Source organism: Eublepharis macularius, chromosome 3, assembly GCF_028583425.1.
Source record: "Eublepharis macularius isolate TG4126 chromosome 3, MPM_Emac_v1.0, whole genome shotgun sequence".
Taxonomy (NCBI): Eukaryota; Metazoa; Chordata; class Lepidosauria; order Squamata; family Eublepharidae; genus Eublepharis; species Eublepharis macularius.
The window spans coordinates 25584998-25598260 of record NC_072792.1 but is presented as its reverse complement, the minus strand read 5'-3'; the positions used below and the strand labels follow the sequence as shown (position 1 = coordinate 25598260).

At 43.2% G+C, this 13263-nt stretch overlaps 1 protein-coding gene across 1 annotated transcript in view; it reads right to left on the bottom strand.

Moving 5' to 3' along the window:
* Window positions 1-4541: 4541 nt before the first annotated feature.
* The window catches only part of ABCC4 (ATP binding cassette subfamily C member 4), a 204448-nt gene continuing 195726 nt past the window's right edge, over window positions 4542-13263 (bottom strand). The window contains exon 31 of the mRNA XM_054975037.1: window positions 4542-6927. Coding sequence (XP_054831012.1) covers window positions 6820-6927 — 108 coding nt within the window. The 3' untranslated portion in view covers window positions 4542-6819. The remainder of the gene's footprint in view (window positions 6928-13263) is intronic.

The window sequence follows — 13263 nt, the reverse complement described above, 5'->3', positions numbered from 1 at the left end:
AACTAGGTGAATGTTTCCTGAAAGTGCAGTTGGGAGCTGGTAGATATGGGAGCAAGACTTACCAAAGGCACCCAACGTCAAGCAGTAATGCTCGCTGCTTACCCAACCTCTCTAGAATTCCACCTGCTGACAATGGGGTCGCTTCCACCCCACCCACACCCTGCTACACTAATCCTATGCAATACCAGATCTGTTAGGAACATGACTGCATGCATTGCTGGAATGTTACAGGAAGAGAAAATTGATATGGCTTGCCTAATAGAGACTTGGCTGCAGAAAAATGACAAGGTGTGTCTGTCCCACCTGCATAACTCCCCCTGGTTATGCAATCCTACACCAACCTCGCTATAGTAGCTGGGGAGGAGGGGTTGCTATTATTCTCCGTGAGTCCTTCAACTTCTGCAGAGCTCCAGTACACGCTATAGCTGGTATTGACTGCATGTTCTTGTCCCTGGGAATTCAAGATAGATTGGGCATGCTGGTTGTGTACAGACCACCCAGCTCCCCCATAAGCCCCCTTTCTGAGCTGGCAGAGCTGCTAGCAGACATGGTGTTAAGAGACACCTAGACTTATTGCTCTGGGAGACTTCAGCATCCATGCTGAATGTTCCAAGTCATGCCCGGCTCAGGAATGTGTAGCTTCCCTGGCAACCCTGGGCCTCTCTCAGACTGTGACAGGTCCTACGCATGAAAGAGGCCACACCTTAGATTTAATATTTTGCACTGAGCCTTTAAGGGAAAACTTTGTTTCAATATTAGAAATTTGGCCTGACCTTTGGTTAGACCATCATCTGCTGAAGAGAAAAGTGAATATAGCCCCAGCACCCCACAAAATGGGGGTCCACTTAAAATGATTCTCCCACAAAGGCTCATGGACCCTTCAAGATTCCAAAATGCCTTGGGGGATTTTAGAATTCCAGACACATGCCCCATGTTAGCTGCTGTAGGAGTGTGGAATGCGAAGCTCCTTGAAGCTATTGACACCATTGCTTCTTGTCGACCGCTCCAGCCCTTGGGACGGAAGCCAGCCCCATGGTTTACCACGGAGCTGGCTGACTTAAAGAGGGTTGGAAGGCATCTAGAAAGAAGCTGGAGAAAAATTCACGCGGTAGCAGATAGAGCATGCTACAGAACCCACTGGAGGACATATGAAGCGGAAATGAAAATGGCAAAGCGTTATTTCTCAGCAACCATTGTGTCAGCTAGTTCACGACCATCCCAACTGTTTTAAGATATCCCAGACACCTCCTTGCCCCTCAATCTGATTCTTTACAGTCCCAATAACAGACAATCAGCTGCGAGGCCTTTGCTAAGTTTTTTGCTGATAAAATAGCACACGCTCTCATCTAGATGCTAGCTGCAATGCAAACAAGGTGGAAGAAATGCTTAATACATCATCTAGCTTACATTTGGACTGCTTTGAACCAATTACAATGACAGATTTTAACAGGATCTTGAGGTCTATGAAAGCCACTACTTGTGCACTCGACCCTTGCCCATCCTGGCTGTTAACATGAAGCGTGAACCACTGAGGTCTATTGTAAATCAATCGCTAACTCAGGGCTCCTTCTCCTGGCCACTCAAACAGGTAGTTATCCATCTGCTACTTAAAAAACCATGCCTAAACAAAAATGATGTGGTTGTTGTGGGTTTTCCGGGCTGTATTGCCGTGGTCTTGGCATTGTAGTTCCTGACGTTTCGCCAGCAGCTGTGGCTGGCATCTTCAGAGGTGTAGCACCAAAAGACAGAGATCTCTCAGTGTCGACACTGAGAGATCTCTGTCTTTTGGTGCTACACCTCTGAAGATGCCAGCCACAGCTGCTGGCGAAACGTCAGGAACTACAATGCCAAGACAGTCTGTGACACTGAGAGATCTCTGTCTTTTGGTGCTACACCTCTGAAGATGCCAGCCACAGCTGCTGGCGAAACGTCAGGAACTACAATGCCAAGACCACGGCAATACAGCCCGGAAAACCCACAACAACCATCGTTCTCCAGCCGTGAAAGCCTTCGACAATACAAAAATGATGTGGTCAATTATTGCAATAATTGACCACATATTGCAATTGCAATTATTGCCATTATCTGCCCTTTCTGGGCAAAGGGATTGAGAGAGCACTAGCTGACCAACTCCAGACCTTCTTGGATAACTCTACTGCTCTGGACCCTTTCCAGTCAGGATTCAGACCAGAGCATGGGACAGAGACAGCACTAGTAGCATCACTGGATGATCTCTGTCTGAATATAGACAAAGGCCACGCTTTATTGTTCTCCTGGATTTATCTGCAGCCTTTGACACAGTAGACCATGCCATCCTGTTGAGACATTTAGAAACAGAAGTGGGCATCAAAGGATGTACCCTGGACTGGTTTAAATCGTTTCTCATGGAATGGATTAAAAGGGTTGCTGTTGGATATCAGCTTTCTCCAGAACGGGAACTATCTTGCGGGGTTCTGCGGGACATAATCTTATCTCCCATGTTATTCAACCTCTACGTAAAGCCTTTAGGAGAACTCATTCACAGCTACGGAGTTGGATGTCATCAGTATGCAGATGACACCCAACTCTGTATCTCACTATCTAGGTCCCCACAAGATGCAGTAGAAATCTTAGATCGCTGCCTGACAGCCGTGGTGAAAGGGTTGAAAAGCAACCAATTGAACTCAGACAAGACTGAAGTGATGCTTGTTGGGAAGGCAAAGATCTTTAAGGATATTGTACTCCCCACTTTCGATAGAGTTTGTCTGACCCTTGCAGACTCGGTTAAGAGCCCAGGAGTTATACTGGATCCAGCACTACTACTAGAAAAACAAGTTAAGGCAGCGGCAAAAAATGCTTTCTGCAACCTCACTCTAGCCTGGAAGATGGCTTATCTCAATATGGCCAACCTGGCCACCTGGATCCATGCTATGGTAACATCAAGGCTATCAAGGCTTGACTATTGTAATGCACTATACATAGGTCTTCCATCTAAGTTAACTAGGAGGCTTCATTTAGGGCCAAGCTACAAGTGACAAATGACACTTGAAGGGCAAGTGGATCAAGGGGAGCGCAAGTGAACAGGGAGAAATACACTTGCCGTTCAAGTGTCATTCATCACTTGTAGCTTGGCCCTCAGTCTAAAATGCTGCAGCTTGACTGTTACCAGGAACGAGCAGGAGCATGAACATCACTCCCATCCTACAGTGACTCCATTGGCTACCTATCAGTTACTGTGCTCAGTTCAAGGTATTGGTTATCACATACAAAGCTCTTCATGGCTTTGGTCCAGCATACCTACGGGACCGCCTCCCTCCCTATGTTCCTCCACAGCAGCTTTGCTCATCTGAACAGGGTCTTCTGCAGGTGCCAGGCTGCGCATGGGTGAAATCAAGAGCAGCCCATACACAGGCTTTCTCCGTGGTGGCCCTTACCCTGGAGAATGACCTGCCTGAGGAGGTCAGGAGACCCCCCCCCCCACTCTCCTGGCTTTCTGCAAACAATGGAAAACTGAATTATTCAAAAAGGCTTTTTACTCAAATGGGAGGGCTGTACTGTAGGGATGGGATCTCACATGCTTCACTAATGATTTAGGGACCATAGACTTCACCATTATGTTGCCTTACATACTATCTGTTGCTTTAAATATGTACTCCTATGTACTACCTGTGCTTTATGTTGGCTAATGTCAGTCCTAGAATTGATTATGTTCTGTTTCAGTAGTTCTTCTACTCTGTATTGGATTCTTGCTAATGGTCTTTGTAAACTTGTATCTATTTACCCAATGGCATTGTTTATGGAAATGTCCTTGATACTGATTGTACTAATCTCATACTGTGTAATCCACCTTGAGTCTCAATGAGAAAGGCACACTATAAATGACATAAATAAAATAAAGATATCAAAATACAATCAAGGAAATGAAAGGTTGGGTCCAATTTTCAGTCAGGAACATTTTCTTTAGCCTGTTATTTCCTTTCATAAGCAGTGTTTTCTGAAAATCATAGAGCATCTAAGGGCAGAGAACACTTCTTGTGACAAAGATATCTGCTACATGTAACAGGATGTGGCAGAAGTCATTTCTGAACATCCAGTCAACAAATAAGGAGTCACAGTCAACTGTCGTAGTCTTGATGCATCTACACCCGTTGTGCTTATAAACACACATTGCTGCTTCCACTTAAAAGTGAGAGTACCATAAAGACTACCAAAGCTCTCTCAGCCTTCTGAAAGTTTTTTTTTAAAATAAAGGCTGACAAGACCCAGCTACAAACAGCTATGTACTTGTACTACTGACATGCATGTCAAGGAATGGCGCAATGCGACTGTCCAGGAGATACAACAACTATGCTAGGCCTTTGTCATTTTTGTATTGATGTTTGTGTCATGTTTGGGTTGATGTTTTTCAATAAGATACTGGGTTGGCTCCTGCGGAGCTATTCTGCTAACAGCTGTTGAGTTTGTATAGGATTTTCTTTCCTACACGAGACAAGAAATCATAGACAATTGTTTGAATCCATCGATAATGAGTTACAGTGATAATGAATTACGGTGAAATGTGATGCAACTTTTAATAAAGAAAACCACAGTGAGGGCTTAAACTAAGTCTCTTTAAATAAATTGGGCTTGCGGTGCAATAAGGCACACAGATCAAATATACAATGCACTGAGAACTTTCATTTTGGAGTGTTTAGGTTGGCAACACATTCTGATGCAATGCATGCTAAAAAGAAAGATGTATGAACAGTCATATACCCACACCTGCACAAAATGAGAACAATCTGCTCTTACATAGACTTCTTTCTGGTCCAACAGTCAACACAGAAGCATGCTCAACGCCAGCTTTTTTTGACACTGAGCTTTTGCTTAGAATGTCTGTAATTGTTATTATTGATAAAACCTTTGGAAATCGCAGACAAGCATTTCCATGACCACGACGCTTTGCAACGCCCACAGCTCCCATCAGAGCTAAAGTGATAACCTCATCATTATCAACCCATCTAGGGCACTGTGTCCCCAATCAGTATGTCTGACTCTTGCCAGAGGAAATAAAAAAACGGTGGCTGTGGGTGAATATGTGCAAGCCTATGTACCAGGGTTTACATTTAACTGCTTACTAAAACAATTCTCTGTAATCTTTCTAGTCCCTTGTTTTTGCATATTTATTATTAGATGCAGTATGTATGTGGTGATGTTGCCTCCAACACTTGGCAGGATATCACAACGAACCAATTCATACCTCATTGGTACTGGCACAGAATATTTTTTTTCCAGTGGCTTAACACAGGCCGGACAGAACCATGCGTCCCAGGGAGGAGGGGAGAGAACCATTTAGGAATTGTACAGGCCCTCTGCCCCATCCAGACCCTGCCTTGTATGATTCTGTCAACCAGATCTGCTCTGCTCCCCTAGTTCCTCCTTTCCTAGGGTGTAAGGATGCTGTGGGTATTTGGATCCCGTGCCACTTTCAAAGAAACAGCTCGAGTGTTTGATGCAACAAGCATTTAGTTACAGAAACACAGTGCCGAGTTATCATTTGGACAAATGGTTCATTCAACCTTTGAGTATATGCCAGGTGAAGCTCCGCATCTCTTGCTTTACACCTTTGGAAGTGGAGATTCGACCAATAAAGGCAATAAAGGTGCCATACCCTGACCACCAGTGGCATTACGTTGCATATATGAGCTTTCAACCATTCCTATGTTGTGTCTTTCTCCAAATTTAAACAAGTTAAAGGCACAAATTAAAGGCACAAACATGTAGAATTTCTCTCTAGATAAACAGATGTCATTTTGCTCATTTCTTGAACTAGCCGATTTATAAAATTGCTTAAAAACACTGCCATAAACGTATTGTGATTCCACTGAGGATTTATGTATTGGTTAGGATGTAGTCATTTGGGCTTCCTTTACCCCTCAGCTTGCCCCCATATGCAACGTTAAAAAAATACATTTTTAATTTCTAACCTGAGAGAAGAGATTTCAAATTTCCAAGTACAAGGCACTCTGGTACCTGTGATCCAAACACATGGCTACAAAAGCGTAACAGTAAAACAAAGAATGCAAATGCACCACTTTTTTACAACAGGCCTACAGAAGATACAGACCACCAAGCAGAACGAAATCTACCAGCTTGGCCTTACGGCCGACGAGGTCCTTGAGAACGTCCTCCGATGCAGTCCAAGGTTGTACGTTAAAACACAAAAGGTAGGCAACAATATAGAGCCAATAGGCTGAAGGAGATAAAACAGGTCACAAGGTGTGCAGGACCTTCTTCACAGCCTCAGCCTTTGGAACAACAGGATTGGGTTCAAAGGACCCTCTGTCAGAATGCTGCAACAGGCAACGTGGTGCCATTAGCCAAACCTGACCCCAGGTCCAATACAGCGCTGATGGAGGCACCTGCAGCACAGCTGTTTAGCACCATTTCCCTGCCGCCCACATAAACCAACTGCATTGTATGAAACATTCATTTGGAATAAGAGACGTTTGCAGAGTAAATCTGCAGCTTCCCTATATCAAGGCACACAGATAACAAGCCAGGCCAATCAGGATGTCTGACCCTGTCTTGCCCAATATAAAAATGTGGTTTTAGATTTTGGAGGGGAAACTGCATGTTGAGGCCAATCCACAGGATCAGGCAGTTATAAGTAAAAATATATTGCGTTTTAAAACGTTCAGCTACAACACGTCCAAACGAAAGGAGAGAGACTCACGAAAAACATTTCTTTTCCAATATGATTATCTACCGAGTACAAAAATCAGTCTTTTCAATTATTAGCAACATTGGTTTGCATTATATTACTATTACAATCGTCTTCTTTTTTTAAAAAGCGCTGTTTCATAGTGCAGTTTCAAAAATAATCAGTCCCGGAGAAACATCGACTGACGAACTGGCGACTGCTTGGCCATTCGGAATAACTTCGGGGTAATTCTTTTTGAAATAAACCTAATAGAGAAAAAAAATCTTATGTTAATTTCATAATGCAGATTACTCTAAAGATTGTGACTGAAGAGTATCTCTATATATTTTCTTTAGGAAATGACAAGTTTACCGGATTAATTTTTGAAGCCTTCTGTTTTTTCCCTAAATAAAACAGGAGTCCAGTAGCACCTTAAAGACTAAAACCATTTAGTGAAACTTAAGCTTTCATAAATAAGAGCTCACTTCATCAGATGCATAAAATAAACATCCACAGCAGTTATTTAGACTTTCCTTGTTAACTTTCCTTGTTAACTTATACTAAATAACTCCAATGGATGTAAACTTAAAGCATTTGATGAAGTGAGCTCTGACTCACAAAAGTTTATACTAGAATAATTTTATTTTTTACTTTCAAGGTCCTCTGGACTTCTGTTTTATTTTGCTACCACTAACTTACACAGCTACTCATCTAGAATTTTTTCCTAAAAAAACAATTTTGTTTTTAAAAGCAAAACTACCTTCCGGTCTTCTACTCATTTGCAGCAAAGCCAGACAATGTCAACATATGGCCTGCTGGTGTCCCACTCAAAGTGCTAATAATTCAGATCAACTGATAACTTTGTCACTTGACATTAAACTGATAAATAAAACCCTTTTACCAGCTCAGAAATGGAGATAAATTAAAAACAGGGCAACAAAAAGCAGCTTCGAAACCTAGTGTCTGCAAACGGGGCTTTTCATTTCCACACATAAAAATGAGCACAATGGATTTGGATGTTAATATCAAGGTTGTAAGCCCTGCATTTTACAAACTATGATTGACAACCATTGAACCTTCAGGATGTACGTACAAAATATCCCAGCATTTAATTTGCGCTGCGGAGGAGTCATAGAGCCGTATATAGAAATGTGATCTGGGGATAGGATGCCACAATAATGAAAGGGAAAGGGAAAAGCAGGAACAATGACTCCACCAAGCAACTTCTCTAAAATGTAAGATGATACCAAATAATAGGACAGTTCTTTGCCGAGCCTTTGAGTTCTTGAATTCTACCAATTTCTAGCTGAACTGCCAGAGATACAGGTTTCCTGATAAATGTATAATCAGAACATAAAGGAAATGAAATGCTGTCAAGTTTCACTGTTCCACAATCATCAGTTTTTAGGAGCTGTATCATATCTCTGTTCCTTGACAGATGCGTGTAACAAAATGAAATAATGTCAGGGCTTGTGTGCTCTTATCGGAAAATGTGTTTGGGTGAAAAAGGACTTCAAAATGCATTTTTCCCCCAAAGAAGAATGTGAAAAGTTTTGTTTGAATCTTTTAAAAAAAACACACACACACACAGAGAAAATACACTATCTTCCCTAAGGCCGACGTATGTCATAAGTTGGGTCTAATATTTATGCTGCCCTGGAAATAAAGGGCAAGGCCATTTTCAGTAATTTTTTCATTACTGGGAAATGTTCCCACCAAAGTTCTTATTCAGATAGTAAACTGTTCTCATATATAAGGAGACCCCTAACACATATGCAACGGGACTCTTATATTCATTTTTGGTGCAGCCACAATCTCACATGAACAGAAGTGGTTTGAAAATTTCCTTTGGATTCAGGTAGGGATGCCAACAACATTTCCTGGCAGGGCTCCTGCACCTGTTTGAGCTGCATGATAGGTAAAGCCATTCCACTGAAAAGTTTCTACCAGTGCATCTCTTCATGGACAGAAAAGGTTCTTAGGATGCATCACACAGAAGATGTACTACAAAGAAGACTGGCAGTTCCAATTTAAAAGCAACTTGGGATTCAGTACATGGAAAATCCAGGACCTAGAGTGGACTTTAGAGAATCTCAGGCCAAAATAATACTTGTAATGAATATTGGAGACTCAATTTACCCCTTTCTTCCAGCTCAAAGAGATGGTGAAGACTGCACTGATAATGTTTACGTTTATATGGCTATTTGTATGGAAAGCCTACACTGAGAAACCGGGGGGGGGGGCGCATGGGGTTTGTATGCAGTAAATATTTGAACTGGGCCTCAGTTAAAATGTGCCTGTTTATTTAACAGCTGAGAGTTGGTGTGATAGTTAGAATGACAAACTAGGGTCAGGGCAACTTGGTTTCAAATCCCCATGTTGCCATGCAGCTTTCTGGGTGACCAGAGGCTATTCACCCCCTCTCAGCCTAGCCTACCTCACAAGACTGTTTTGAGGATAAAATGGGGAACAAAGATCCACAGACACCACACTGAGCTCCTTGAAGGAATGGCAGAATCGAAAAGTAATAGGGAGATTCTTATCTCATTGATGATTGCCTTGTAGAAATACGAATAGGCTGAATTTGGAATATAAGTCTAAAAAAGGGGGGAGGGCATCGATGCTCTAAGAGCACGAGGTATGTCTGGATCAATCACCGGCAAGGACCTTCCCCCTAAAGAAATCTTGGGCCCCCACCAAGACACCCGGATTTAGCAATTGGCACACCATGAATAATCGCATCACACCCCCTTCCTCCTTCCACCACGTCTATTGATTCACCCATACCAATTTATTGGCTTCAGGTTGCTTCGATCTGTGTACATATAGATATCACACTATACATAAAAAAACAGTTTTCAAGATGACTCAAAAAACCAGCACTCAAGTGAGGAATGAAAGTGCCTTTGAGCAGCGCACGTTCTAGCACTGACCGTGCACAAGTTAAGAAAGGGTTACATGTCCTAACATCTTTGTCCTCAAGAGATACTAGGCTGTGGTTCCTCCTTGTCTTTTTAAACCTGTGCGCCTTATAATGCCCCGGGTAAACATACAATGCACAGAGCAAGACAGCACCAAGTGCCACTGGAGTGGAGAAATCGATTCCAGGCCTTTGCTGGCGCAGCAGAATCACTGGCAGATGTACAACAACAAGGATCCGAAAGAACAAGTAGGGGTGCCATGGAGCTACAGACAAATAACATTAGAAGGACAAGGGAAGTCTTGGTGACTGGTGGCCATGTGTGGACCATGTCATGTGTCCAGCCTGATCCTATGGCCCGAGAGATCTGTTGCTTGCCGGGGGTGAAGAGCAAGGATGTCACAGACCAGATGGCCAAGCTAGTCAAACCAACAGACCGTTACTGATTTGTGATGGTCCACGTGGGAACAAACAACATGGCTGTGAACAACACTGGACACATTAAAGCTGACTATGAAGTCCTCAGGAGGCGCCTGAAAGGAATGGGGGCACAGGTGGCATTCTCTGCAATCCTGCTGAACAGAGGGAGAGGAATGCATTGGGAACAGAGTATTATGGAGGCGAACCACTGGCCACGTTCATGATGCCAGCAGGAGTGATTTGGATTCTGGGACCATGGACTATGTTTTCTTGAAGATGGCCTGCTTGCACGTGATGGGTTTTACCTGTCAAGGACAGAGGAGAATGTGTTTGGAAGGAACCTGGGGAGATTCATCAGGAGGGTTTTATACTGACATGGCAGGGGAATGGAGACAACTGGCACAGGCATTTCAAGGAAGAAGGAGAGCAAATCGCAAAGGCCTGCTCCGAGAAGGCCAAGTCAAAGAGGGGGCATGTTGCAAGGCTTCTGGTGCCAATATACCAATCCCCGAAGCCTGGGCAATAAGGAGGAACTTGATCTACTAATGCAGACGGAAAGATAGGACTTAGTAGGCACTACAGAGACTTGGAGGGATGATTCCCAGGACTGGAATACAGTAACGGATGGGTAGGAATTATTCAAGAAGTGTCATAGAGGAGGTAGAGTGGAGCCGTAAGTGAAGAAAGGGCTTGATTCTCAGGAAACACTGGACGAGGAGAGTGACAACCCAGTGGGAAGTGTCTGGTTGAACATAAGAGAATGAAGGATGAGCAGTATTGTGGTTGAAGTCTACCACAGACTGCCTGACCAAGGAGATGAGGTGGATTCTGCTTCAGCGAGCAGTTTAATATGGTATCCAAGAAACACAATCTTGTAGTTATGAAAGACTTCAGCTTCCCAGATGTGTGCTGGGAGACCAACTCTACTACATGTCCAGGGTCATGCAACTTCCTGACCAGCCTGGCCAACAACTTCCTTTCTCAAATGGTCAAACCAACAAGAAAGAATTGGTTGACAGGGTAAAGGTGGTGGGAACCTGAGGGGAAAGTGATCACGTCGTCCTAGAATTCTTGCTGTAGTGTATCAAGGGAGTTTGTAGCCAAATGTGCATGTTAGATTTTAGTAGAGAAAAATTTAATAAACTTATTCCATGGACAAGAAAGAAGCACGTGAAGGGTGGACTCTCCTAAAAGAAGAGCTCTTGCAGGCTCAAGCTATCACCATTCCAGTAAGACATAAATGTAGTAGAGGATCGAAGAAGCCAATGTGGATGAACAGAGAGCTCTGTGATGAGCTAAGGAAGAAAAAGGAGAGGTTCAAGAAATGGAGGGAACTAAATGCATCTAAAGAAGAGTATCTAGGGGTAGCTGACAAAGAGACTTGTGATTCTCGAAAGCTTATGCTACAGTAAAGTTGGTTAGTCTTAAAAGTGCTACTGGACTCCTTACGATAGGGGTAGCTAGGCACTGTAGGGCGGCCGTCAGAGAGGCCAAAGCTCAGAATGAGCTGAGACTGGCCAGGGGGGTTCACCTCAACAAAATATGCAAAGAGCAAATGGAAGGGAAAGGAGTCCATACCGTCATTGCTGGAGAAACTGAGGACAGAGAAAAGGTAGAAAGCCTCAGAGCCAATTTTGCCTCACTTTTCTCCCTAATAGGCAAGGCATAGCTCTGGGGCTGTTGGTTGGCATGGGCAGAAAAGTTGTTGAGAACTGCTGGCTGCAACGGATGTGTACAAATCCCCTGGGCTACATGGGGTACACCCAAGAGTGCTTAAAGGATTTTCAAAAGAGCTTGCACACCCTTTGACGATCATCTTCCAGGTCTCTTTAGAGGACAGATGATGTGCCGGAAGACTGGTGGAGGGCGAATGTCATCCCAATCTTCAAGAAAGGCAAAACGGACTAACCTGGGAACTACAGGCCAGTCAACCTGACCTCTGTCCCAGGGAAGATACTGGAGCAGATATTAAAAGCATCAATCTGCAAGCATCTGATGGTAATAAAGGGAAGTCAGCGCAGCTTTTTCCTCAACAAGTCCTGCCAGACCAACTTCATCTCCTTCTAGGACTGAGGGACAGGCTTACTGGATTGTGGGACTGCTGTCAATGTGTTTATCTGGATTTCAGTAAAGCTTTTGACAAGGTTCCTCATGGAGTCTGGGATGATCAGATGGATTGAGAACTGGCTGGATAACCACACCCAAAGAGTAGTTGTCAATGGCATCACATCTGACTGGAGGGAAGTGTCCAGCGGAGTGCCACAGGGCTCGGTTCTGGGCCGAGTACTTTTCAATATTTTTAAAAATTATTTGGACCAGGGTGTGGATTTCTCATTAAATTTGCTGATGGCACCAAACTGGGAGGAGTGGCAAACACCCTTGAAAATAGAGATAGAATTCCACAAGATCTGAACACACTGGAAGCGTGGGCAGATTTGAATAAGATGCGATTTAACATGGATAAGTGCTGGGTTCTTCACCTGGGTGACAAAAATGCAAAGGATACAAAGTGGATGGGAGATACACTTCTGGGTAGCAGTGTGTGTGAATAAGATCTTAGGACATGGGTGGGTGGGTGGGAAGCTAAATATGAGCAGGCAGTGTGATGCTGCAGCAAAAAAGGCAAATGCAATCTTGGGGCGTGACAACAAAGGCATAAGATCCAAATCCCAGGAGATCATTGTCCCACTATATACCACATATCGTGTGCATGGTGGAGTATTGTATACAATTCTGGAGGCCTCACTTCAAAAAAGCTGTGGGCAACTGCAGCAATTGTAGTGAATGATGAACTGACCAAGAAATTGACGATTAGTAAAGGAACAAGACAAGGTTGCCCGTTATCTCCATTGCTGTTCATTTTAGTATTGGAGATTCTGATGATACAAATACGACAAGATGAGGAAATACGAGGAATAAAAATAAAGGACTATTCATATAAGGTCAGAGCATTTGCAGATGACATAATGTTAATTGTAGAAGACCCACTGGAGAACATGCCAAAAGTGATAGATAAGATCAAGGAGTTTGGAGACTTGGCAGGTTTCTTCATTAACAAAAAGAAGTCAAAGATATTATGCAAAAACATGACTAAGCAGAAACAACAATTGTTAATGGAAACAACGGATTGTGAAGTAACTAGTAAGGTGAAATACTTGGGAGTTGAGCTGACTGCAAAAAATATAGATTTGTTCAAGAATAATTATGAAAAATTATGGACTCAGATAGAGAGAGACTTGATCAAATGGAATAGATTGAACTT